This window comes from Vombatus ursinus, unplaced genomic scaffold, assembly GCF_900497805.2.
Source record: "Vombatus ursinus unplaced genomic scaffold, bare-nosed wombat genome assembly UNPS02015129.1, whole genome shotgun sequence".
Lineage (NCBI taxonomy): Eukaryota > Metazoa > Chordata > Mammalia > Diprotodontia > Vombatidae > Vombatus > Vombatus ursinus.
Genome location: NW_020954907.1, coordinates 5,080,648 through 5,100,959, shown reverse-complemented (window position 1 = coordinate 5,100,959; position 20,312 = coordinate 5,080,648). Strand labels below are relative to the sequence as shown.

The following is a 20,312-nucleotide window of genomic DNA, read 5'->3' as shown; positions in this document are numbered from 1 at the left end:
GGCTTGTCAGCAGAGGGGCAAGCCAGGGAGGGGAGAGATGTTAGGGGTTCACACCATGGCAAAGAAGGGGAGCACTGCCCTGTGCCACAGCCAGACAAGTCGATTTACCTGCAAGGGAGGCCTGGCTGCTGGGCTTGGCTTTTCCGACTGCTGCTGCCTGGGTTGCATCTTCATTAAATGCTTAATTAAGACTTGGGTGAGGGGAGATCCAGGGCTGGGATTTTGTGTGGAGGGAGGGGAGGACAGTCCTAACTGTGACTGTAGCCTGATTTCTAGCCATCCTTCAGAGCCTTGCTAATATCCTACCTCATACACAAAGTCTTTCCTTACTATTCCATTACAAATTGAATCCTTCTCCTCTGAATTACCTCTATACCCTATGTTATAGTCTGCTTTTTTGGTTGATTAAGATTGTTTATGCTTGTGTATCTTGTCTTTCTAGAGAGACTATGGGCTCCTTGAGTGTAGAGACCATGTCTTTCCTTTCTCTTGATTGCAAGACATAGCAACCAAATCAAGAGTTCAATGGACAATCCATAGCTAATGGACAGAGGGATTTCTGTGGGGTAGTCATTGGATGGGGTGGGGTGACCATGATGAAGGATAGGGATTTCTGCTCCTCCTTTGTATGAACCTATTTTCTTGCTACCACCAACCTCAAAGGCTGCCTTCCTTCCTCAGGCTGTACTTAGCCATGCACATGTCATTTTTGCTCAGTAGAATGGAAGCTTCTGGAGGACAGAGACTCTTTTCTTTTTTGTCTATATCCTTAGCACCTATCCATCAATCAACAAGTATATATTAGCACAGTGTCTGATACATAGAAAGAGCTTAATAAATATTCACTGAATTGAATTAAATTGTTGGATCTGACTGGTCTATGCACCCTGAATCCTTACACTGGTTCAGCTCCTTTCCTGGCATACCTATTTCCTTTTCTCTTACCTTCCTATTCCTTGTTCCTAGGGTTGGACCTTAGGAGATGGGCTGGAGAGTTTAAGAGATAGAAAAGGGGGAGAAAGAATTCACTGATAGGTGTGGCCTACAATTCACTGGCCTAGTCTCTGCCTGAGGTACAAGATGAGCTAACCTAGTGCCAAAGAAATATCAGTGGGGTTGGCAAGATTGGCAAGGGCATGGTTGGATGGGCCAACAAGGGGGTGTCAAGGGTAGAGGAGAAGAGAAGGAAGTCACAGTTATCACAATAACCATAACCTTCTTCATTCACTAGAATAGCTCCTGCTATCTAGCCTAAGTGTTCCTCGGGTTGGTTGAGCTGGTTGGTCATTCCACTAGGCCTACAAATCCATCCACTAAACCTTGTCTACCACTCATCACACAACTGACCTAGGAAAGTCAGCCTACCCATCACTCAAAGCATCGGGCTGTCTAGAAGCACCAGGAGGGGCTAGAGCAGTGCCAAGGAAATGGACAGCAATCCCTGGGCCACAAAAATCCCCCTGGTCTCAGGGTACTGAAGATGCTCTGGCAACTCTGGAGATTACATTGGTGCCCCATCACAAATGAAGGGAACTTCCCCCACTTTCTCCATCCTCTCTATTGACTTTCACGGCCCTTGAATACCTGGTATGACATCATTGCTCTACAAACCATGGTGAGAAGGACTTCATGAGAGGCAGGAGAGGGAGGGTAGCATCTGACTGCACTGTGTCTCTCCTTCATGGCCCTTTTCTATTTAGAAGTCACTAAAGATTGCTAAGGCTCAGAAATTGGGCTAGACTTGATGAGCTTCCCCAGAGGCATATCCCCAATAGGAACATGGCCGGTGGGAGGAGGAGTCTTTTCTATTGGCTCTTTTCAATGGTAGCCTTAGCACCTAGACACATCTCTAGATGTTGATTGACTGATGAATGATCTCTCTAGAGTAACAGTTGAGGTGAACAGTGTCAAGAGATGGGAAATTCTCTTTCTCCGGGGTACTAATCCTGCTTGTGGCTGCTACCAAACCCAAGGCAAACCTATAAGTCAACTGAATTGGACTGGACTCATTTGAGCAGGCTAAAGCCTGTGGGCCTGGACCCCTATGAATGGATGGGTCCAGCCAGAACTTTCTCCCTCTTCCAAGCCTCAATATTTCATCCCTTATAGAACACAGGCACAGCATGACTGGGGCATGGTTTGATTTATTTAAAATTCTTTTTATTTCACAAGAGGCATGCTGCTATGTACAGAAAGGGGGGGAAAACTGTGGAGCTGGCCAAGCAAGCATGTTACAAAGAAAGGAGCACATTTGTTGGAGGCTTGAAACACCCCTGTCTGAGACTTAACCACACATGTGTTTGAGACTTACAGCACAGCGTGGGAACCCTCAGGACTAGTGATTTCTGTATGGGCTAACGTCTTGATTATTCAACTTCCACTTATGAAAGCGTCATCTCATCCCAACCTTCTCTGCTTCCCTGAGCATTTGGGATCCAGTGTTAGCTCCTTGGGCTCACTGGGGGTTGGCAAGGGGCTCAGAACCTGGATCTTGAGCCAAAGCACTGGTTCTAACTAAAGGAAACACTCAACATGCACAACTTTAGGCCCACTGGACTGAGCTGAATCTGGGAAAGCTGGCTTTTCTCATAAGCCAATGTTTTATAAGGAAACCTGAGCACAGACTGTGTTTCATTCATTCCCCCCCGCCGGTGCAATAAAATAGCAAATATGTTTTCCACCCATCTGAAGGCTAAGGCTATATTTAAGTGAAGATAAAATAAACACCAACTCTGTGTCCAAGCAGAAGTATTTGCAAGGGGGCAGGAAAAGGGAAGTAAAGTTGATTATACTGAAGAGGACATAAGGTAGGCAGTACACTTTCAGGGAGGAGGACTCTATGATTTTGCTGCTTAATAAGAATATAATATCTCCAACATTGACTGCCGAGTACAGCAGTTAAGTCATTAGCATCCCAGTGGGTTTTCTTGAATGCTACATATGTCTTTTTAATGGGGATCAGGGAGGGAAGGGTGATTCCAAGTAGGATTTTTTTGGTTTATGTTTTTAGCTTTTCACATTAAGTATTTGGGCTGAGAGGCCATGATGCCAGTTGCGTAATTTGGCAAAACGTGGGCTGTTACGTTCCGTTTCAAACCTTTCCCTGTGGCATAGAGAAAGAGAGAGAAAGAAAGAGGGAGAGGGAAGGTGAGAGGAAGGAGAGAGAGAAAGACAGAAAGAAATAGAGAAATGGAGAGAGAGAGAGAGAGAGAGAGAGAGAGAGAGAGAGAGAGAGAGAGAGAGAGAGAGAGAGAGAGAGGAGGGAGAAAGAGAGGGGTTAGGGAATATGTATGTCCACCACTCCCCTGCCATACAACTAGAATGAGGGCAATTTATTTTAGATTAGTTTCAAAAGCCACATGGGTTCCCAGTTTTGAGGTCCTGAAAGGCCCTGGGTTTCTTGTCTAGCCAAAGAGAGACTGCTATGTAACTAGGAGCCAATGAGGTGGCTAATACATTGGGATGAATGCTGGGCAAGTAGTGTCTTAGGACCACACCTCCCTCTCCCCCCTCCCTTCAGGAGGATGCCTGGAACATCTGACCCTGCCTTGGACACCTTGGAAAGTCATTCATTGAAGTCTCCTCTGGATTGGGATTCATGTAGTCATCTCAGGTCATGGTAAATCTGAGTGCCATGAGTGACTCTAGGACCTTGGCGGTGGGGAATGGGGGTGAAGGAGAACAGGAGCGGGCAGAAGATGGTAGGGAGAGCAAGACACATGTCATCCAAGCTCATTTACCTCATTGCATTTAGAGGGGTCAGGGAATCTTGTTTTCATCCATAGTCTTCTCCTAGCCTAGTTTCTCAGGTCCTCTAGAGGACAATTTGGGTAAGGCAGGGCTTCTGAGTTTTTGGTCTTGCACTGACAGGGTTAGACAGATCTCAGGGTTCTCAGGGCCACCAAAAATGTGGACCCAGCAACGAGTTTAAAGATACCACTTCTATTTCTCTTTCCTGATTAAATAGCCAGGAAAAAATCTCCCTGCCCTGGTAAATGTCCTAGCAAAAGGTTCTGGTCAGGTAGACTCCTCAAAGTCCCTGAAGCTAAGCTCTGCTGCTGCTGGAGGACATCCTGACCCTCTCTCCTCTGAGAGACGTATAACATCACTAGGCAGCTACTGTTCCACCACCCCAGATCCAACACACCTAGGGTGCCCAGTACAGCCCAGACCAGCTAGCCAGGTCGGCTGCCCCCTCTAGATCTCACTTAGCACCAGAGAAGGCACATGCTAAAGGTTAGGAAAGAATTAAGTAAGACTCAACTCATAGGACCAGAAGTTTAAGATTTGTGAGAATAGAAAAGGAGAAAGGAGGAGGGAAGGAGGGAGGGAGAGAAGAGAAAACAGCAGGATGACCCATCTGGAATTTTGGATCTGGTAGGGACCATGGAGAGCATTTCTACCAGCCTCCTCATTTTACAAATGAGAAGGTCCAGGGAAGGGAAATGACTGGCCCCATGCCACATAGCTAGTTAGTGCGGGGACAAGATTCAAACCCCATCCTCCTTAGGTCAACACCCTTTCCATTACAACTCACTGGCTTTGCAACAGAAAAAGACAGGAGTAAGGATGGAAGTAGAATGAGACTTCTTTTTAAGGGTTTTATATAGCCTCCTTAAGGGGTACCAAGGAGCTAGATGTGTTGAATATCAGCAGGGTCATCCCTTAGTCCCTCTCCAATTGGCAGCAGGAATATCAACAGGTGCGGGAAAGGTGATCAGACAATAATCTAGGTTGCTTTTTTAAACATGTCACTGGGAATAAAAGACCTATTACAGTATGGCCCAGCAAAAAAAAAAAAGGTGTTTCTTCTTGGGGTACCATAGAATTTAGTTCTATAAGGTACCTTAAAGCTCACCTAGTTAGGTTAATTTAGTGCTTTGAGGTGTCTTCAAGGGCAACCTAACTTTGGAAGTGAGGCCTAAAGATGTTAAGTTACTCATCCAAGGTCACACTGGTGCCAAGTAGCAGAGCCATGATTTAAATCCAGGTTGGAGGAGAATAGATCTAAAAACAGGAAGGGACCTCAGAGGACTTCTAGTCCAACCCCTTCATTTTATAATCGAGGAAACAGTTCCAGAGAGTACCTGAACCCAAAGGGGTCAAATAACAGAGCCAAGACTCAAACCAGGTCTCCAGAGTCAGATAAAACATTCTTTCCATCATTGGAATGGTCTCATATAATGAATAGAGCCTTAAGGACTTCAGAGAGCCCTATGCTAGTGATATAGCCTGACCCAGATGTCTCCTTCCTCCATAACTAGCCAACAGGGGGATGTTTGGAGGATGCAGATGACTTTTCAGGATACAAGGAGAGACCAGATCTTTCCCAAGTTCTAGAAGTGCCTACAGAATAAAGGGGATAGAGCGGAGCTGAGATGTCACATACACAGGCCGCAAGGGGCCCACAGCCCTTCTGAGTGTGGCCCAAACCAGATTAAAACGTAGTTCCTATCTGATTCTAGTGTGTTGATATATTAATAAAAAAAGAAATATGTAAACATGTATGGTTTTCTAAGTCAGCTTTTGACCTGCAGCGATCCTTATACATGGTTAGTAACTTCTATTTCTCTTTAGGTTTGACACCACTGGCCTAGAGGACAACCTGGTGTCCCCAGCTGGCCAAGCCAGACAGGTACTGGGTACTAATGGAAAGTCCAGCTCTTTTTCTACTCAAGGGGGACATGAGCTGTCTCTCAGATATAGGCACCATCATTATGGGGTTCCTTGACTTTCTGGCAGAGTGGGTACTGGAAGGGTTTGGCAGTATTCAGGGAGAGAACCCCTCTCAGCTACAAAGGTTCTATCCTAAAGTAAGGAGGGCCTCAGGATTGTGAAAATCCAGGTTCAAAAGAAATCAACCATAAGTGACTTACCAGTGTAAGTCAGCTTTTCAAAGCCCAGCACAGGAGAACACGGGATCCTAGACCCTGGACTGGGAAAGACCTCAGTGGACATCTAATCCTATCCTCCCATTTTACAGAAGACAAAACTAAGAACCCAAGAGGAGAAATGATTTGCCAAAACAATCGTACCTTTAGTCAGGCAAGTCATATCATCTTTGTGGGTCTCAGTTTCCCTAACTTGTAAAATGAAGCAGCAAGAATAGATGCCTTTCCAAGGTCCCTCCCAGCTCTAAATCTCTAAAACTCAAGCCTCTCTTTTTGGAGCCTCAAAGAAGAACCAGTTCCTGCTAGAAGTAGGGGAGGTGTGTGGGGGCATGGAATTTGCCTGACTTCCATGCTGACATTCATCATCGGAGCTGGGCCCAGGTTCCCCTGGGGACAGCAGGGTGACTTGGGGCAGCGACTGAAATGCCCCCTTTTCTGAGCTGTTCTAGTGTGGGACTAGTTATGAATGCCTAGCTCTCGATAACACCGGAGCCAGCCCCGGACTTAGGGAAGCCATCCTTCTACAGAGTATGCCCAGAGTCTCGAAGACCACCCTGCTCAGGCAGGGCCTGAGCCATAAGATAGCCCTGCTATCCGCAGGGCTCCCTCTTAGGAGAGACTGACTGCCTTAATATGCACCAATGGGAGCTGATAGCTCTCAGAGACCTCGAGGGAGAAGTGGAATTATAATCTCAGATCCAGGCACTGCTTTTGCTGAAATCAACCAGGTTTAGAATTGTCCACTTTCATTTTTGCCACTAGGAATATTGTCAAGGCTCTGCTGGGTATGGTCACCATAGTAGAGAAAGTGGATGGAATAGCCCTAGGATCTGAAAGACTGTGTGAGTGTGTGCGTGTATGTGTGTGTGTGTGTGTGTGTGTGTGTGCATGTGTATGTGGGGATGGAGGGGGAGATGGGAGAGATAGAAAGGATGGCTACCCAAACCTTCAAGGTCTCACCCATCCATTGGTAGAAAACAGACATATTCTTGTCTCCATCTTCCTGCACAAACCCATGAGCTTGGTGAGGTCATTCTGATGTGTAAAATAGATTTTCCTGAAGCAGGTCTCTTTCCCTAACCCACAGCTCACCCCTTAAGCATCCCATGGCTGACATCCTTTCCCAAGGCCCAGGGGCCTTCCCTCCAGCTTCCATTGGTCTTGTTGGATGGGATTCCCCTCCCTCTCCCCAGCCCAGGTTTGGGGACATTTTTTTCAGGATCTCTAGATCAACTGTCACTTGCCAACATCACAATTAGTGTGGGAGGGTGGGAACGAGGGGGTGAGGGAAAGAATATTTCAGGTTTTTAGTGTGGAGGTAAAAGAGTTAGAGAGGTCTATTCCAAGTGAGCTGGTTTTAAAGGAGCTGCCGTGGTTGAGCATTAGGAGGTGAGTGTCAGGAATGAGAAGGTCGCAGCCTGTTTCCAGGTGCCTACCTTGATCTCCTCAGGGCCTCTTCATCAGGGTCTTGCACTATGAGAGGGAAAATCACTGTTAGAAAGGCATCCACTGGGAACAAAATTGGCACGAATTTGGAAAGTTAAGAATCCTAATCTCCAAACCCAGATGAGTCCTACACAGCCTGCCTTGGGCTCTTTCTGACCTGGGCAGACACCACCAGGCCCACAGGATGGTGGGGAACTTGGTGAAAGCGACCTTGTGGCTTTTCTAATCACCTCCAACCAGCCAACCACAGGTGAGCATGGGCCCAACCAGTACGGTGCGGCAGACTCACGAGGCCTAGATGCTCATCCCTGCTTTTCTGCTATCTAGCTATGTGACTCTATGCCAGTAAATCTCCCAATCTAGGACTCAGTTTCCTCTAGTAATAATGGCTAGCATTTAGATAGCCTTTGAAGGTTTGTAATGTAAGAGCCTGTAAGGTAGGTACCGCTATTATCCTGATTTTATAGATGAGGAAACTGAGGCTAAGTCACTTGCCTGGGATTACACACCTAATAAACGTTAGAAGTCAGACCTTCCTGACTCCAAGTCCAGCGCTCTATCCCCTGTGTCTATATAAAATGAGGGGGCTGGATTAGGTGACCTCTAAGGTCCCTTCCAGTGCTACCACTGGGGGACAGGGAAGGGAATAAGCACTTATTAAGTACCTGCTATATACCTGGCACTGTGCTAAGTGCTTTACAAATCACATTTGGTCTAGGATAGTTTGCCATTATCTCATTTTGTTCTAGAACATTTTATATGGGTAAAATGGGCTAGAACTGAGCATTGAGGGTGTCAAAAACCCAGTGTACCAGCTGGGGGAGAGAGATGACTGATTAAAGGATGCTAGCTAGAGTTCCCAGTGGTGGAGTTAGGGATGGGTCCAGGGCTTTCAGCACTTAGCTAGGAAGCAGCAACAGTCTGCCCTGGTGTCAGTACAGTTGATCATGGCCTTGGACGTCATAATCATGGCCAAGAGAAGGAATGACAAGCACAAGCTTGATTTGGCTGTGTCAAATGAAGGGAATCCAAATTCATGACTAAGTAGGGATTTTCCTTAGAAGCACCTCGGCCTGGGAACAAGTCCTGTCTTGTTTTGTCACACTGGTGAGGCCAGGTGAAGAGCCCAGAAGGCTGCCTACTTTCTTCATCTAATCTCCCAAATTGCCCTCTAGGAGAACAAGCTAGGAGCAACCGGCCTGGGCCAGTCAGTATTTGCAAGACTGCATTCTGAGCAGGGAGAATTGTCTAGCAGCTCAGCACGGTAACAATGACTTTCAGTGCCAAACTCCAAGTACCCACCCAATTTTTGTGTAGTGGAAAGAGTGATGGACCTCGAATCTGAGTATCTGGGTTCAAATATCACCTTTGCTACTTATTCCCTGTGTGATCCGCAGCAAGTTAGTAAACCTCTCTGGACCTCAGTTACCTTTTCTACAGAATGAAGCAACTGGCCTAGCTGACCTCTAAGACCACTTCTGGTTCTCCATCTCACGCGTGAGTTACTTACTGAATTCCGTGCCGGTCATCTGTGCCAGGATTCGGAAGGAGCGTGATTGCAGGTTGGAGGAGCGGCGGGTCCACTCATCCACTTCATCTTCAGGCTTGTTCTGATTTTTAATCACAGCCTGATACACGGGGGAAGCGCTGTCTACTGCAAGATCTTTAACGGGGATGTTACTGCAATGCAGAAAGAGGGCGTTGGCAAAGGGCTCCAGTCAGGGGGGTGGGCGGGAGCAGCTGGAGTGGTGTCCAACACGTGACCCTGGCTCACCCCCTTCACTTTTTTTTTTAAGAAAAGAAAGAAAGAATTCCAAACCCCCAGATGCAAATGAGGGAAAAATGGATTATTTTGTGGAGAAGTTTTACAAAGTGATTGACATGTAGGGAGAAGACAGCATTCTGGAGGGCTCTGTCTGGGTCATTGGCGCTCAGTCCTGCTCACCTTTTACAATTTTTTTTCCGTTTGCCCATTGTGAGACCTCAGTCCATGCAAGACCCAACACCATGTGGTTATTGGGAGCTGATCAGACCAGCCTGGAAAGCTAAACAGTCACTGGGTGCAATGGAGAGAAGGGGTGTTACGGGGTATTGCTCAGTTCAGTCCTGGAAGCAAGACCTCAGGGAGAGGAAGGAAGTTGGATCTCCCTCCCTCTGAAATCTCCTTGGAAGCCTTGATGCTGACTCTCACTTTGCCAGAACAAGCCACCCTGTGGAACACCTAGGCAGCCAGACTAAGGCTATGTCCTTCCTTCCCCTTTATCCAGCAGCATTAAGCACTGATCAAAGGAAGTGATTGCCCAGCAGTGGCAAGGAGACCTCCTTTCAAAGGTACTGCATGGTTTTAAAGCCTTGCTTAAAAAGGTCTGATGGTGACTTAAGGCTTGGTGACACATCCTTTGGGCTGAGTTGGGCATGGTTTGAGTCTGAACAGTCTGCTGACTTCTTGGGCTTAGGGTGTTTTGGAAATTCCCCAAGTGTCATGAGCTAAGTGAGGCCAGAAGCTTGGAAGATTACCCTTGTTCAGTCAACTGCTGATATTGCCCATCTGTACTCAAGTCAAAGAGTCTAGATTTGGTTCCCTGTCATCCCCTAGGTGTCTACGACTAACCCCTAGCACTTGGTCCTACTTGGCTGAGTGCAGAAGAAATATGGCACCGATGGCCATTGAGGGGACTAGGCCAGAGAGTGGATGCCCACCACATTGGAAAAAGAGTAGAGTCCTTCGAATACACAACACTGTCAGTTCCTACTTAAACAAAGAGCTAGTATGGACAGCACACATCTGTAAGTTTCTCAGACTCCTACTGTGAACTGTCAAAGTGTGAGCAGGTTTCTTCACTCTGCTAGAGGAGCAGGAAGTAGCCAGGCTTTACAGGGTGCCTTCCTTATCACCAGAGTTTCCCATAAGACTTGGCTTTTGAGATGGGTCTCCAGGGGCTGGGCCTAGTGGTATGCACTGAAGAGCAGTAGCTCCGACATCCAGCTGGGAAAGGAAAGCTCAGCCCCAAACTGGGACACGCCTTCCTTGCTCTGGATTTTCTGCTGGGTTTCTTGATGGCATCTGAACGTACCTCATGTTCCTGCTGGCCCTGAGTGTGGCCGGCACATAACGATCGTTGTCATGTTTGGGGCCAATTGGAAGCCAAACAAAGAGGAAGAAAAAGCGATTCTTTCTGACATGAGGAAAGATCTTGGGGCCTTGACTCACCTTAGTCTAGATTGATGACAGATAGTCCAGACTGAACTCGAATACCACACAGCAGGGCAGGTGTGGGACTGTTCCTATCAGGGCTAGGAAACCTTGTCTCTAGACTCATAATTGGAGAGTTGTGTCTTTCAGTGCTTTTTCAATATCTCTTGGTACATCCTGGCCCTCACTTCTCTGGTCTCTTAGTTTCTTCCTGTGTTTCATGGCTTAGTTTTCACTTGTTAGGCTTTTACAATCAAGCTTTTTGCTTAAAGGTTAAATAAATGGGACACTGAGAATTCCAGGGCATGAAAAAAACAAGCCCTCCACCCATTCAAAGACTTGGAAGACCCCTGAAGGCCCCAGACTGTTTTCAGGCATTAACTGAGTCTGCAGCTGAGAAAAGTAAAGGAGCTGAAATTTTCAGCTAAATCAATGCTGATCTGTACCATTTGTGCTGGGAGAATTAGGACGGAGCCAGGGAGTCAGAGGAGTTCTATTATATTGGAAGAGAACAAGTTTGGAGAACAGGAATATTGGGAAATGTCCAACACTGAGCTTCTTAAAGACATATCAAAATATTGCAATTCAGAAGATAATTTGGACAGCTCAACCACCAAACTCCATGCAGCACCCCATGCCTGCCTTTGGTTCAACAAAGGCAGGGCCCAATTCAATTCAATGCAACTCAATCCAATTCAACCCTCAGTTCTCAGAGGTCTCTCACTAAGCTTCCAGACACTTCTCAATAAATGGTTTCCAAGCCACAGAACAAGAATATCCATTCTGATCACAAGGGAACATGAGGGCCTTCGTAACACAGGTGTTTTTAATGCTAAGCAGTGGCCAGGAAATTCATCTGTGAATCCCTCCTTCCTTCCCCACTCTCCTGGCTGATTTCCTACCTATTACCTGAAGTGAAGCTCAACTATCACCTTCTCCAGGGAATCTGCCCTGAGCCTCCCACTCTGATCCTAGATGGTGAAGGACTCTTTGCCCCATTAGATAAGTCCAATGCACTTACCAAGGATCATGGTGGATTTTGGCTATGTGTGTATTTATTGTATCCCCTTATTAGACTGTAAGCTACCACACCAATAGGTGCTTCATAAATGTTAAATTGAATTGAAGTATATGTGACCTTGGGTAACTCACTCTTTGGTTCTGAGTGTCTCTACATAAAATAAAAAGGTAAAATGTATTAGATGATGTCTAAGGTTGTTTCCAGGTGGTAATTCTCTGCTTACTAAGATCTTACTAGGATCTTACAGATGGCAGACTATTGAGTTTCCCTTCTGCTGACCTCACCATGCTAGCTCCTTCAGAGCCCTTTCTCATAGGGAAAGATGATAGCTTAGCCTAAAATGGGCAAGGCCTTCTAAGGATACCTCGATTTCATCCAAAGACAGCAAAAAACTCAGAGAAAACAACACACTCCACTGTATCAGGATGCCCCCTCATAGGATAAGGTTCTGACCCCCTCACACAAGCCTGGCAATGGTTCAACCCCATTAAGGGATGACCCCTGGAGGGAACCAAGACCGTGACCTTCAAATCTACAGAGCCTATGGAGACAGAAATTCACACAATACCGTCAGTAAGACCTGTCAGCTGAAGTCTGCCTGGCTTCCTGACGAAGGTTACCATTCCCATTTCCCTGAGCTATGAGTCAGGGAGCAGGCGGTGGGTGACAACTACCTTGGGAACAGAGCTGTTACACGAGACCTTGTCTCTGTACTTGTCATCGAACACCCCAGACCAAATCCCCACACAGTTACCCAATCACCCCAAAGGAGCAGGCAGGCAGGCAGGCAGACAAATAGACAGACTTGGGGAGGGAGAAAGATGCATCTACTTACACAAGTGGTGATTCTCTGCCAGGCGGGAGATGAAAACCCAGCATTGAGTGAATGGTTTCCATCAATAAACAGAGGGGGTGTAGAGCACACAACAGGGCAAGGTTAGTATCAGAAATGAGTTACAAGAGGAAGAATTGAATAAAGAAAGGAGAGAAAAAAAGAAAAGAAACATCAATGAGGAAAAAAAAACCAAGTTAATCAACACCGACTATCCGAAATAAGCGCAGCAGGCTCAGTACGCTGAAGGCAGCATTGTGGTTTAGGTGTCAAGGGATCTGGGTTCAAGTCCTGGGTTCTGACACTCACTAGCCACATGTTTTATGTTTTAATATTTTTCACAAAAGGTAGTATGGTGTTACAGAACGTACAGGAGACCTAGGTTCAAATCCCTCCTAAGATACTTACTGGCTGTGTTACCTAAGAAAATGATAACCTCTCAAAAATCTCAGTTTCAGATCTGTAAAATGGGGATAATAACATCTGAAGTATCTACTTTTTAGGACTACTGCTTACGAAAAATGCATTGCAAACCTTAAAGCGTTATAGAAAAGTGAGTTTTTGTTACATCATTTTGCTTTTGTTAGGGCTTTATTTCCTCATTTGTAAAATGAGAATAACAATACTTGTAGCACCTACCTTGCAAGAATCCCTCAAGGGTTATAAAGGAAGTGCTTTGCAAACTTTAAGGTGTTCTACCAGTGTAAGTTGCTATCATTATATTGCTTTACCTCTTGGCCTCAGGTTCCTCATCTGTAAAATGGGGCAGTACCTACCTCATAAGATTGAGAGGGTCCAATAAGGAAATAGATGGAAATCACCTTGTAAACCTGTAAAGCCTCACATGAATGCCTGTTCTCATTGGGAGCGGAATATTAGCTCTAGAAGGATTATGCTGAATGGGAGGCATGAGGCATTTTTCTCTTCCCACATGAACAACCCCCCAAAGGGAAGCCTTTCAAATAAGCACTAAGCATAGTGTCTGGCACATAGAAGACACTTAATAAATGCTTGTTGACTTGACTTGACCAAGACTTCTACCATCTTTGTTTTGGAGTCCACTGAGGTTCAGAAAGTTGGGGGGGGGAGGCTTGCTGAAGGGAAGGGAGTTGTTCGCACCCATTCACAGCTTAATAGAGGTGTGTCAATAGAGGAGTTCAAATGGGTAAGTCTTGTTTTCTGAGGTACAATGTAAAGTGGGAAAGACCCGAGTTACAAAGCAACATTTCAGTCCTAGCCCTGGCCCTGGCCCTTGCCATCTGTGTCACCTTGGGCAAGCTACTTAATCTCTCTTTGCCTGTTTCCCATGCTGATGGTTTGGATTGAATGACCCCTGAGGACCCCTCCAGTTCTAAATCAATGACTCAGAATCCCTCAGTTAGGTTTAAGCTTTCTGCTATGGAAGTTGGACCCTTGCAAAGCTACCAGGTATTTATTTTGCTCCCCCTCCCTCACACATGTCCGGGTCAACCTCTATACACACACACACACACACACACACAGAGCACCTCTTCTCTAAGAAACCATTCAGAGTTTCAAGAGAATATTTGGAATCAGCATCCTAGCAAGCTGAAGCTGGTCTTGCCTCTTAGGAGTTTGGGATTGACACTAATCAAGCTGTGAGCTACTTTAGGGTGCCCCAAATATATCCCCTTCACCTGTTAGTGACATATAAAGTTGGTGACATATAAAGTATCCTGGATAATGATGGATGAGAGGGGACAGGGAAGAGAGGTGAAGGGACGGTTTGTTTTTTGGCCCCCTCTACCATCCCCTAGCCCACATGGTTTTTGAATTCAAAAATATGGAACCAACACTTAAAAATTCTCTCTCTTGATTTATAGGGATAGTAGGGTATGCTACTATCCGGTATGAGATACAGGCACAACCTTCCAGCCCCAAATGGTTAATTGTCCAATTTTGGAAATTTACACTCCAATCAACTTCTGGATTGTTGGATGGAAAATTGATCCAAGAATGTCGGGAGTCCATTCTCTGGGTCCCTTGAAAATGGGGCCAGGTAGTAAAAGAGGTTTTTGGTGTTATCCTGTTCTAAACTTTCTCCTTCTTTGTCGCACCATCAATTGTTGTACCACCAAGACAGATTGCCACTTGGGGTGATCAGTCCTGCCCAAAGAAGGAATCCTCTCACAGCAGAAAACCCCTGCTCTGTCCTCTGTTTTCTGAGCTGCCTTCCTACTCTTGACCTTAACCCAATGAGGTAGAGAAATGAAGCAGTAGGCTACTTTCCATCTCAAGTGTATAAAAAATCAGAGTAAATAAGAGAAAGGAAAAGAGGGAGAAAACTGTGCTTAGGCCTTGCCCAAGTCCCACAGAGAATGGAGAGTTCTCGACAAGGTCTCTGAGATGGTCTAGCTCCCTCCATTCCCACCCCCTCCTCCAAATTAAAAACCTATTGGGATTTGTCCTTCTCTGAGAAAGCATTCAGAGTTTCAAAAGAATATTTGGAATCAGCATTCCAGCAAGCTGGTCTTGCGTCTTAGGAGTTTGGGATTGGCGCTAATCAAGCTGTGAGCTACTTTGGGGTGCCCCAAATATATCCCCTTTCCCTGTTAGAAGGAAACCAAATGGTTTCTCCTTTGCTTTGTAAGACTGGAGTTTTTCAACAACCTACCTAGGGAAAAAACCAAGGACTATGAAAAGCCATGAATGATAAAACAGCCCGGTGACCCCAAAAGATTCCCAAGAGGACTTCCTATTAACCTTTCCCCCCTTCTCTCATTCTCTTTTTTCTCCTGTCTGCTGACACTTACTACTGAGACATCCACAAAAAGGACAGATTTGTTCTAGATGGTCCTGGGGCCCAATGGGAGGAGGGCAGAGCCAGGAAGTCATGTGAGGAGACTCAAAAATTCTGAGCCCCCAGCCTACCAAAGCCCCTGGACACTAAAGCAGGGCTTTCAGATAGAAGAACTCTTGAATTGAAGACAAAGGAGAAGGGAGCCCGAAACCAAGAGCAAATGTTACCGGGTGATTCTAAGAATTCCAACCATTCTTGTTCTAATTGCCACCTACAAGGGCCACAAGTTCACCCTGACCTAACAGGCCTTGGTTTGCCCTTTCTGGACAGGGAGGTAATTGAAGGGACCATCTGTCAGAAGACAGATCACACTGGTGATCACTGGCTCTGTAGGAAGATGCTGTTTGTGGCATGGATGAAGAGGTCAAGACAGTATTGCCCCAGTGGTATTTGGGCTTGCAATGGTCCCTTTAATCTGACCTCTGCGGTTGTCCTGTATCTGTAAGCATATTGTGATAACCCAATTGTGTTCCTTCCTGTGTCCCCTTTGCCAGGCATATTTCCTGAGGGTGACTTCTGTAGCTCCCCCGACTTTACTAGAAACAGATGTGACCGTGCTCAAATGACTTAACCTTCCTGGGCTTCAGTTTCCTCATCTATAAAATGATATGTAGTCTCTGAGGGCCCTTCCAGTGCCCTTCAGGCACAAGGTCTTCTGAGGCCTGTTCCAGGCAAAGGTGCAGTAGGAGGACCTTAGGCCAGGAAAGGAGACAGGTGCTCCCCCAGGCACAGGCACAACCTGGGGGTCAGGATCTTACCCGCTGAACTCACTGCCCTGAGCTTGGGCCTGGCCAGCGATGGCATCCATGATGGCATCCTGTGAGTACATGCTGATGGGCGTGTTGTACTGGGCATGGATGATGGTGGCCTTGCCCCCAAGCCCCTTCACCTCGATGGGCTTGTGGGTTGACAGGGCAGAGTCCTTCAAGGCATTGGGATTGAAGCGTTCCTGGTAGTCCGCACTGGGGGTAGGAGAAGGGAGGAGAGAACATGGGGATAGGGAGTGACGAAGGGGGTGGGAGGTGGGCAGAGAACAGGAGGCAAAGAAGGAAGGAAGGAGGAAATAAGAAAACAAGGAAGGACAGAGGATCTAGCATTAGATAGAAAATCAAAGAAAGGGTCATGAGCCAGCTGACAAGAGATATCTTACAAAGCAAAGGCACCTGGACTAAGTGGGAATGGGTCAACTAACTAGACTTGATCATAGAGTGGGGCCAGACTAAGGAAGGGGGGAGGGGAGAGGCTGCCCAACTTCTCACCAGCAAAGAGAGGGCATCTTAACAGAATGTACATCCAGCTCCTGCCATGGTGCCTGAAACACAGTAGGCATTTAATAAATGCTTGTGAATTGAATTGTATTGAGTTGGCTCTGCCTTGGGGTTAGACTTGCCTAGGAAAAAGGTGATTGTCTTGGCTGCCACAGGACTTCTTAGCTTGATTCCAGTGAAAGGAAGCCTGGAAAGCCATCAACTCCCAGGGGCCTCCCTCATTGCCCTAGAATGAACTGGGCAGCCTCATGGGATAAGCCCAGGGAAGCTGGGGGTGCCTATAGAATTCCTATGTCCGTAAGGCTCTGTCAGATATCTCATTTTGCACAGACCTGGCATCAGGGACGGGGCAGAATGAGGAAGAGAACAAGGACCCCTTGTGTGCTGACAGACAGACAGACAGACAGACAGAAGAGCAGACAGACTCAGCCCAATCCATGCCATCCAAGGCCTGAAGCAAAGAGCATCCCTGCCATGTCCTGCATTGGAGAAATGGGGGTTCCACTCTCCTCAGTGGGAGTGGCCCTGATCTTCAGTCCCTCAGCATTCTCTGCCATCTGAGAGTCTCTTGACGGCGCAATAGTTCAGCCACAAACTTCAGGGGGTTTGTTGTATTTCTCTTGGCTCCTTCTGGGGATCCTTCTTGTTTCTCTGGCAGGGACCCTCCGTGCAGATCAGAGCAAAGCCCCTGTTCATGTAGCAGGCAGCAAGCATCTGAGTCCAGCCCCATTTTCCCAAAGGCCAGATCCCCCTGGTTTTTACTCTCCAGAAGACCCAGTGTGGCTCCCTGGTTTGTGGGCTAGGGATGACCTATGTGCTCCATAAGGGTGGCTTGTACCCAGAGCTTCTCCCCCAGGAGCCCAGACCCTGATGTTTGAAAGCCATGTGCCTGGGGATAGCTGACTCTGTGGGAGGCAGACATTTGGATAAATGCAGAACAACTTGGCCAAGAATCCATGAAAGGGACGGGATTTCTGAACGAGTGAGCTGCTCTGACTTCAAGAAGCCAGAAGAAAGAAGGCCTGTCTCTGAGAAGAGGAAATTTAGGTGAGGGGCTAAGGGAAGATGGAGCCCCTTTGGAAAGAGGGAATAGGGACCCAACAAAGATAGCCAATGACATGGTCAGTGATATGGACAACAACCCACTCCTGAAGCCAGCTGGGCATGGCAGAAACACGGCAAGAAACACAGTCCCATGCGAGCCACCCTCCTACTCCACACAGAACATTGTAACTCACACCTTTCCTATCACACTTAGAAACATATTCACACGCATCTAAGGATATGTATATGTGTATACAGGAGAGTGAATGGGAATGTGTGTGTGTGTGTGTATGAAGGCATATATGCCTGTGTTTAAAAAGTACATGGTACATGTGTGTGTGTGTGTGTATGCATGAGAGCCTATGAATACTTTAAATGTAAATCATATGTATATGCATATGTGAGAGTGAGTGCATATCTATTTGTGTGGTGTATATATGTCTATGTGAGTAAACAGAAATGTACACATTATGTGATTGTGTCTATAAATATATAATTGAGAATATGTACGTGTGTATGGATAGGTTGTGGCATATATGCATACAAGGATATGTGTGTTTCCATGTAAGTACACATATACACGTGTGTGTGTCTATTTGTGTACCTGTACTGTGTATGCAGTACACACACAGTTGCACAAACACATCTATACCTAATGCATGTTTGCCCACACATGGGTACATATTCTTGTACAATTCTGTCCCATAGAGACATGCAAATACCACCGATGTATGTACATAGGTTTTCACGTGCACAGACCCACATATACACATGCTTTCATATACACACTCTTCAATTCGATACTAACTTGGCAGGAGAGTTGACTATAACCTGGGAAAAAGAACAGACAAAAGAAACAGAGAAATCAGAGTAGGGTCTAAGTCAAATGTGGCATGATTGCTGTGATAGAGAGAGACCGCGTCCAAAAACCCCAGTGAACTTCAGAATGAGGCCCAGAGGCCAAGCATGATTCTGGGCCCTTGCTGATACTAGACCCTCAGGTTTCATTCCTGAGCGTTGATGGAAAATTGGTCCAGGGGCTGGAGACATTGTGACGTATGAAGGCAGAGTCTTCATTTCTCCCTCTTCAGCCAGTCCTGCCCCGCTTATCCCTAGAGAAAGCCCTATCGCCCAGTCCCTTGGACAAAGAAGAATCAACAACTCTGGGCTGGGGTTTGGAGGGGGGTGTGGCTGGCAAGGAACCTAGACCAGCTCTCACAGGCCTCCACTGGGCCCAGGGTCATAAGGTGAGGGGAAGGAATATTTGCTTGGTCTATTTAATATGTACCTAAATAGATCAAATACCCCACCTCTACCCCATCCGCATACCTATAAGACCTTTAGAAGGCCCTCCCAGAGATGTTTCAGCCAGGGAGGTTCCCCAACCTGAGCATCCAGGGAGGATCTCAGAGGAAGGCATGGGAGCTATAGACCACTGACATTTCTATAGCATTTAGTTTACATCACTCTTTACAGACATTATCTCATTAGATGTTTTTCCTCCCAACAGCCCTGTGAGGTTGGTATGACAAATATGAGGCCCACTTTCTAGGTGAGGAAACTGAGTTTCTGAGAAGTTGAGTGACTAGGCCTTTGCCATAGAGGTGATAAGAGCTGGGATTTGACCCCAGGTACAGAACCCTAACTAGGGCAAGGATGGCTAGGTTTTTCCCTAAGGCACCAGCACCCACATTCAGTTAGGAGGTAGAAACAGCTGGGCCTAGCACCTGTTTAACAAGAATAATGAGTTAAAATGGGAAGTTAGCATACAGTGGGCTTCTTGGTCCTCTCCTGTATCCCGGAGGAGGCCCCCACCCCCCTCCCTCCCAGCATCACTGTCTTTCCTCCCCAAACAGTGGCCGGGCACACAATAGGACTGGGAGACAGCACTGTCTCTACCTCACTAACCTCACCCCTCAGACCTAGAGGCCTCTGGGCCAATAAATGTGGTTGGCCACTAGCCAGGGGGGCCCGCTAATCCCCCAAGAGCTGCCTCCCCTCCTCCCGCTTCCCCTCCCCTCACATCCCCTCCCCCCACCTTGGGTTTGAGGCGCTCTGTGGGGCAGGACCCACTCAGAGCCACAGTTTGAGATTCCAACTGAGGAACTGACTTTTCAAAGTCTATCACCTGGAGGACATGTTAGTTCCCTCCGGAAACCCAAGGGATGCATTGAGTGTGTCTTCTCAGGTAAGCTTGGCTCTCTCCTCTCCCCCTCCTCTGCTACCTGTGGTCACACAATGACCGAGGTCCCTCTCTGACCTGGGAAGAATCTTTCTATGTGGAGAGGACTGAGAGCCAGAAGAACTTTGCAGATCAGCTAGTCCTACCTTTCCACCTTACAGGTAAGAAAACTGAGGCCTAGAGACACTGTAACTTCAGGATCACACAGGTGCTGAGGAGCTGAAGTGAGATTTGAACCCAGGTCCTCTGGCTTCAAATCCAGTACTCTTTCCACTCCTTACTGTCATCAGATGGCCATGACTGGGAGGGGGCTAGGATGGGGATGAATCTTAAAGCTAGGGAAGGGGGGAAAGACTTGGGGAAGGGGCTTGTAAGGCCTCCTCTGTCCAGCATCCATGGATGTTTCTTGCATTCCTATTTTGGCAATGGGGACAATGAGCTAGGATAGGAGAGAGAGAGACAGAGAGAGAGAGAGAGAGAGAGAGAGAGAGAGAGAGAGAAAGAGAGAAAGAGAGGGACAGAGAGAGACTTGGTTGAAGAGGGTAGCAGTTCCTGGTCAGAGCAGAGCTGGCCCATGGTACAATCTGGAGGTTGTCTTAAAATGTCTCCTTCAC

At 46.9% G+C, this 20,312-nt stretch overlaps 1 protein-coding gene across 6 annotated transcripts in view; it reads right to left on the bottom strand.

Moving 5' to 3' along the window:
* LDB3 (LIM domain binding 3) overlaps nt 1-20,312 on the bottom strand; it is a 109,743-nt gene that overhangs the window by 40,415 nt on the left and 49,016 nt on the right. The window contains exons 4-8 of one of the 6 annotated variants that reach the window (XM_027846349.1): nt 18,325-18,347; nt 15,963-16,166; nt 8,848-9,017; nt 7,328-7,364; nt 3,007-3,103 (exon numbers count right to left, since the gene is read on the bottom strand). In XM_027846349.1, the coding sequence (XP_027702150.1) occupies nt 3,007-3,103; nt 7,328-7,364; nt 8,848-9,017; nt 15,963-16,166; nt 18,325-18,347 (531 nt within the window). Of the gene's footprint in view, nt 1-3,006; nt 3,104-7,327; nt 7,365-8,847; nt 9,018-15,962; nt 16,167-18,324; nt 18,348-20,312 lie in introns of those variants that run through there. The other 5 variants (XM_027846346.1, XM_027846347.1, XM_027846344.1 and 2 more) reach the window with 5 other exon arrangements.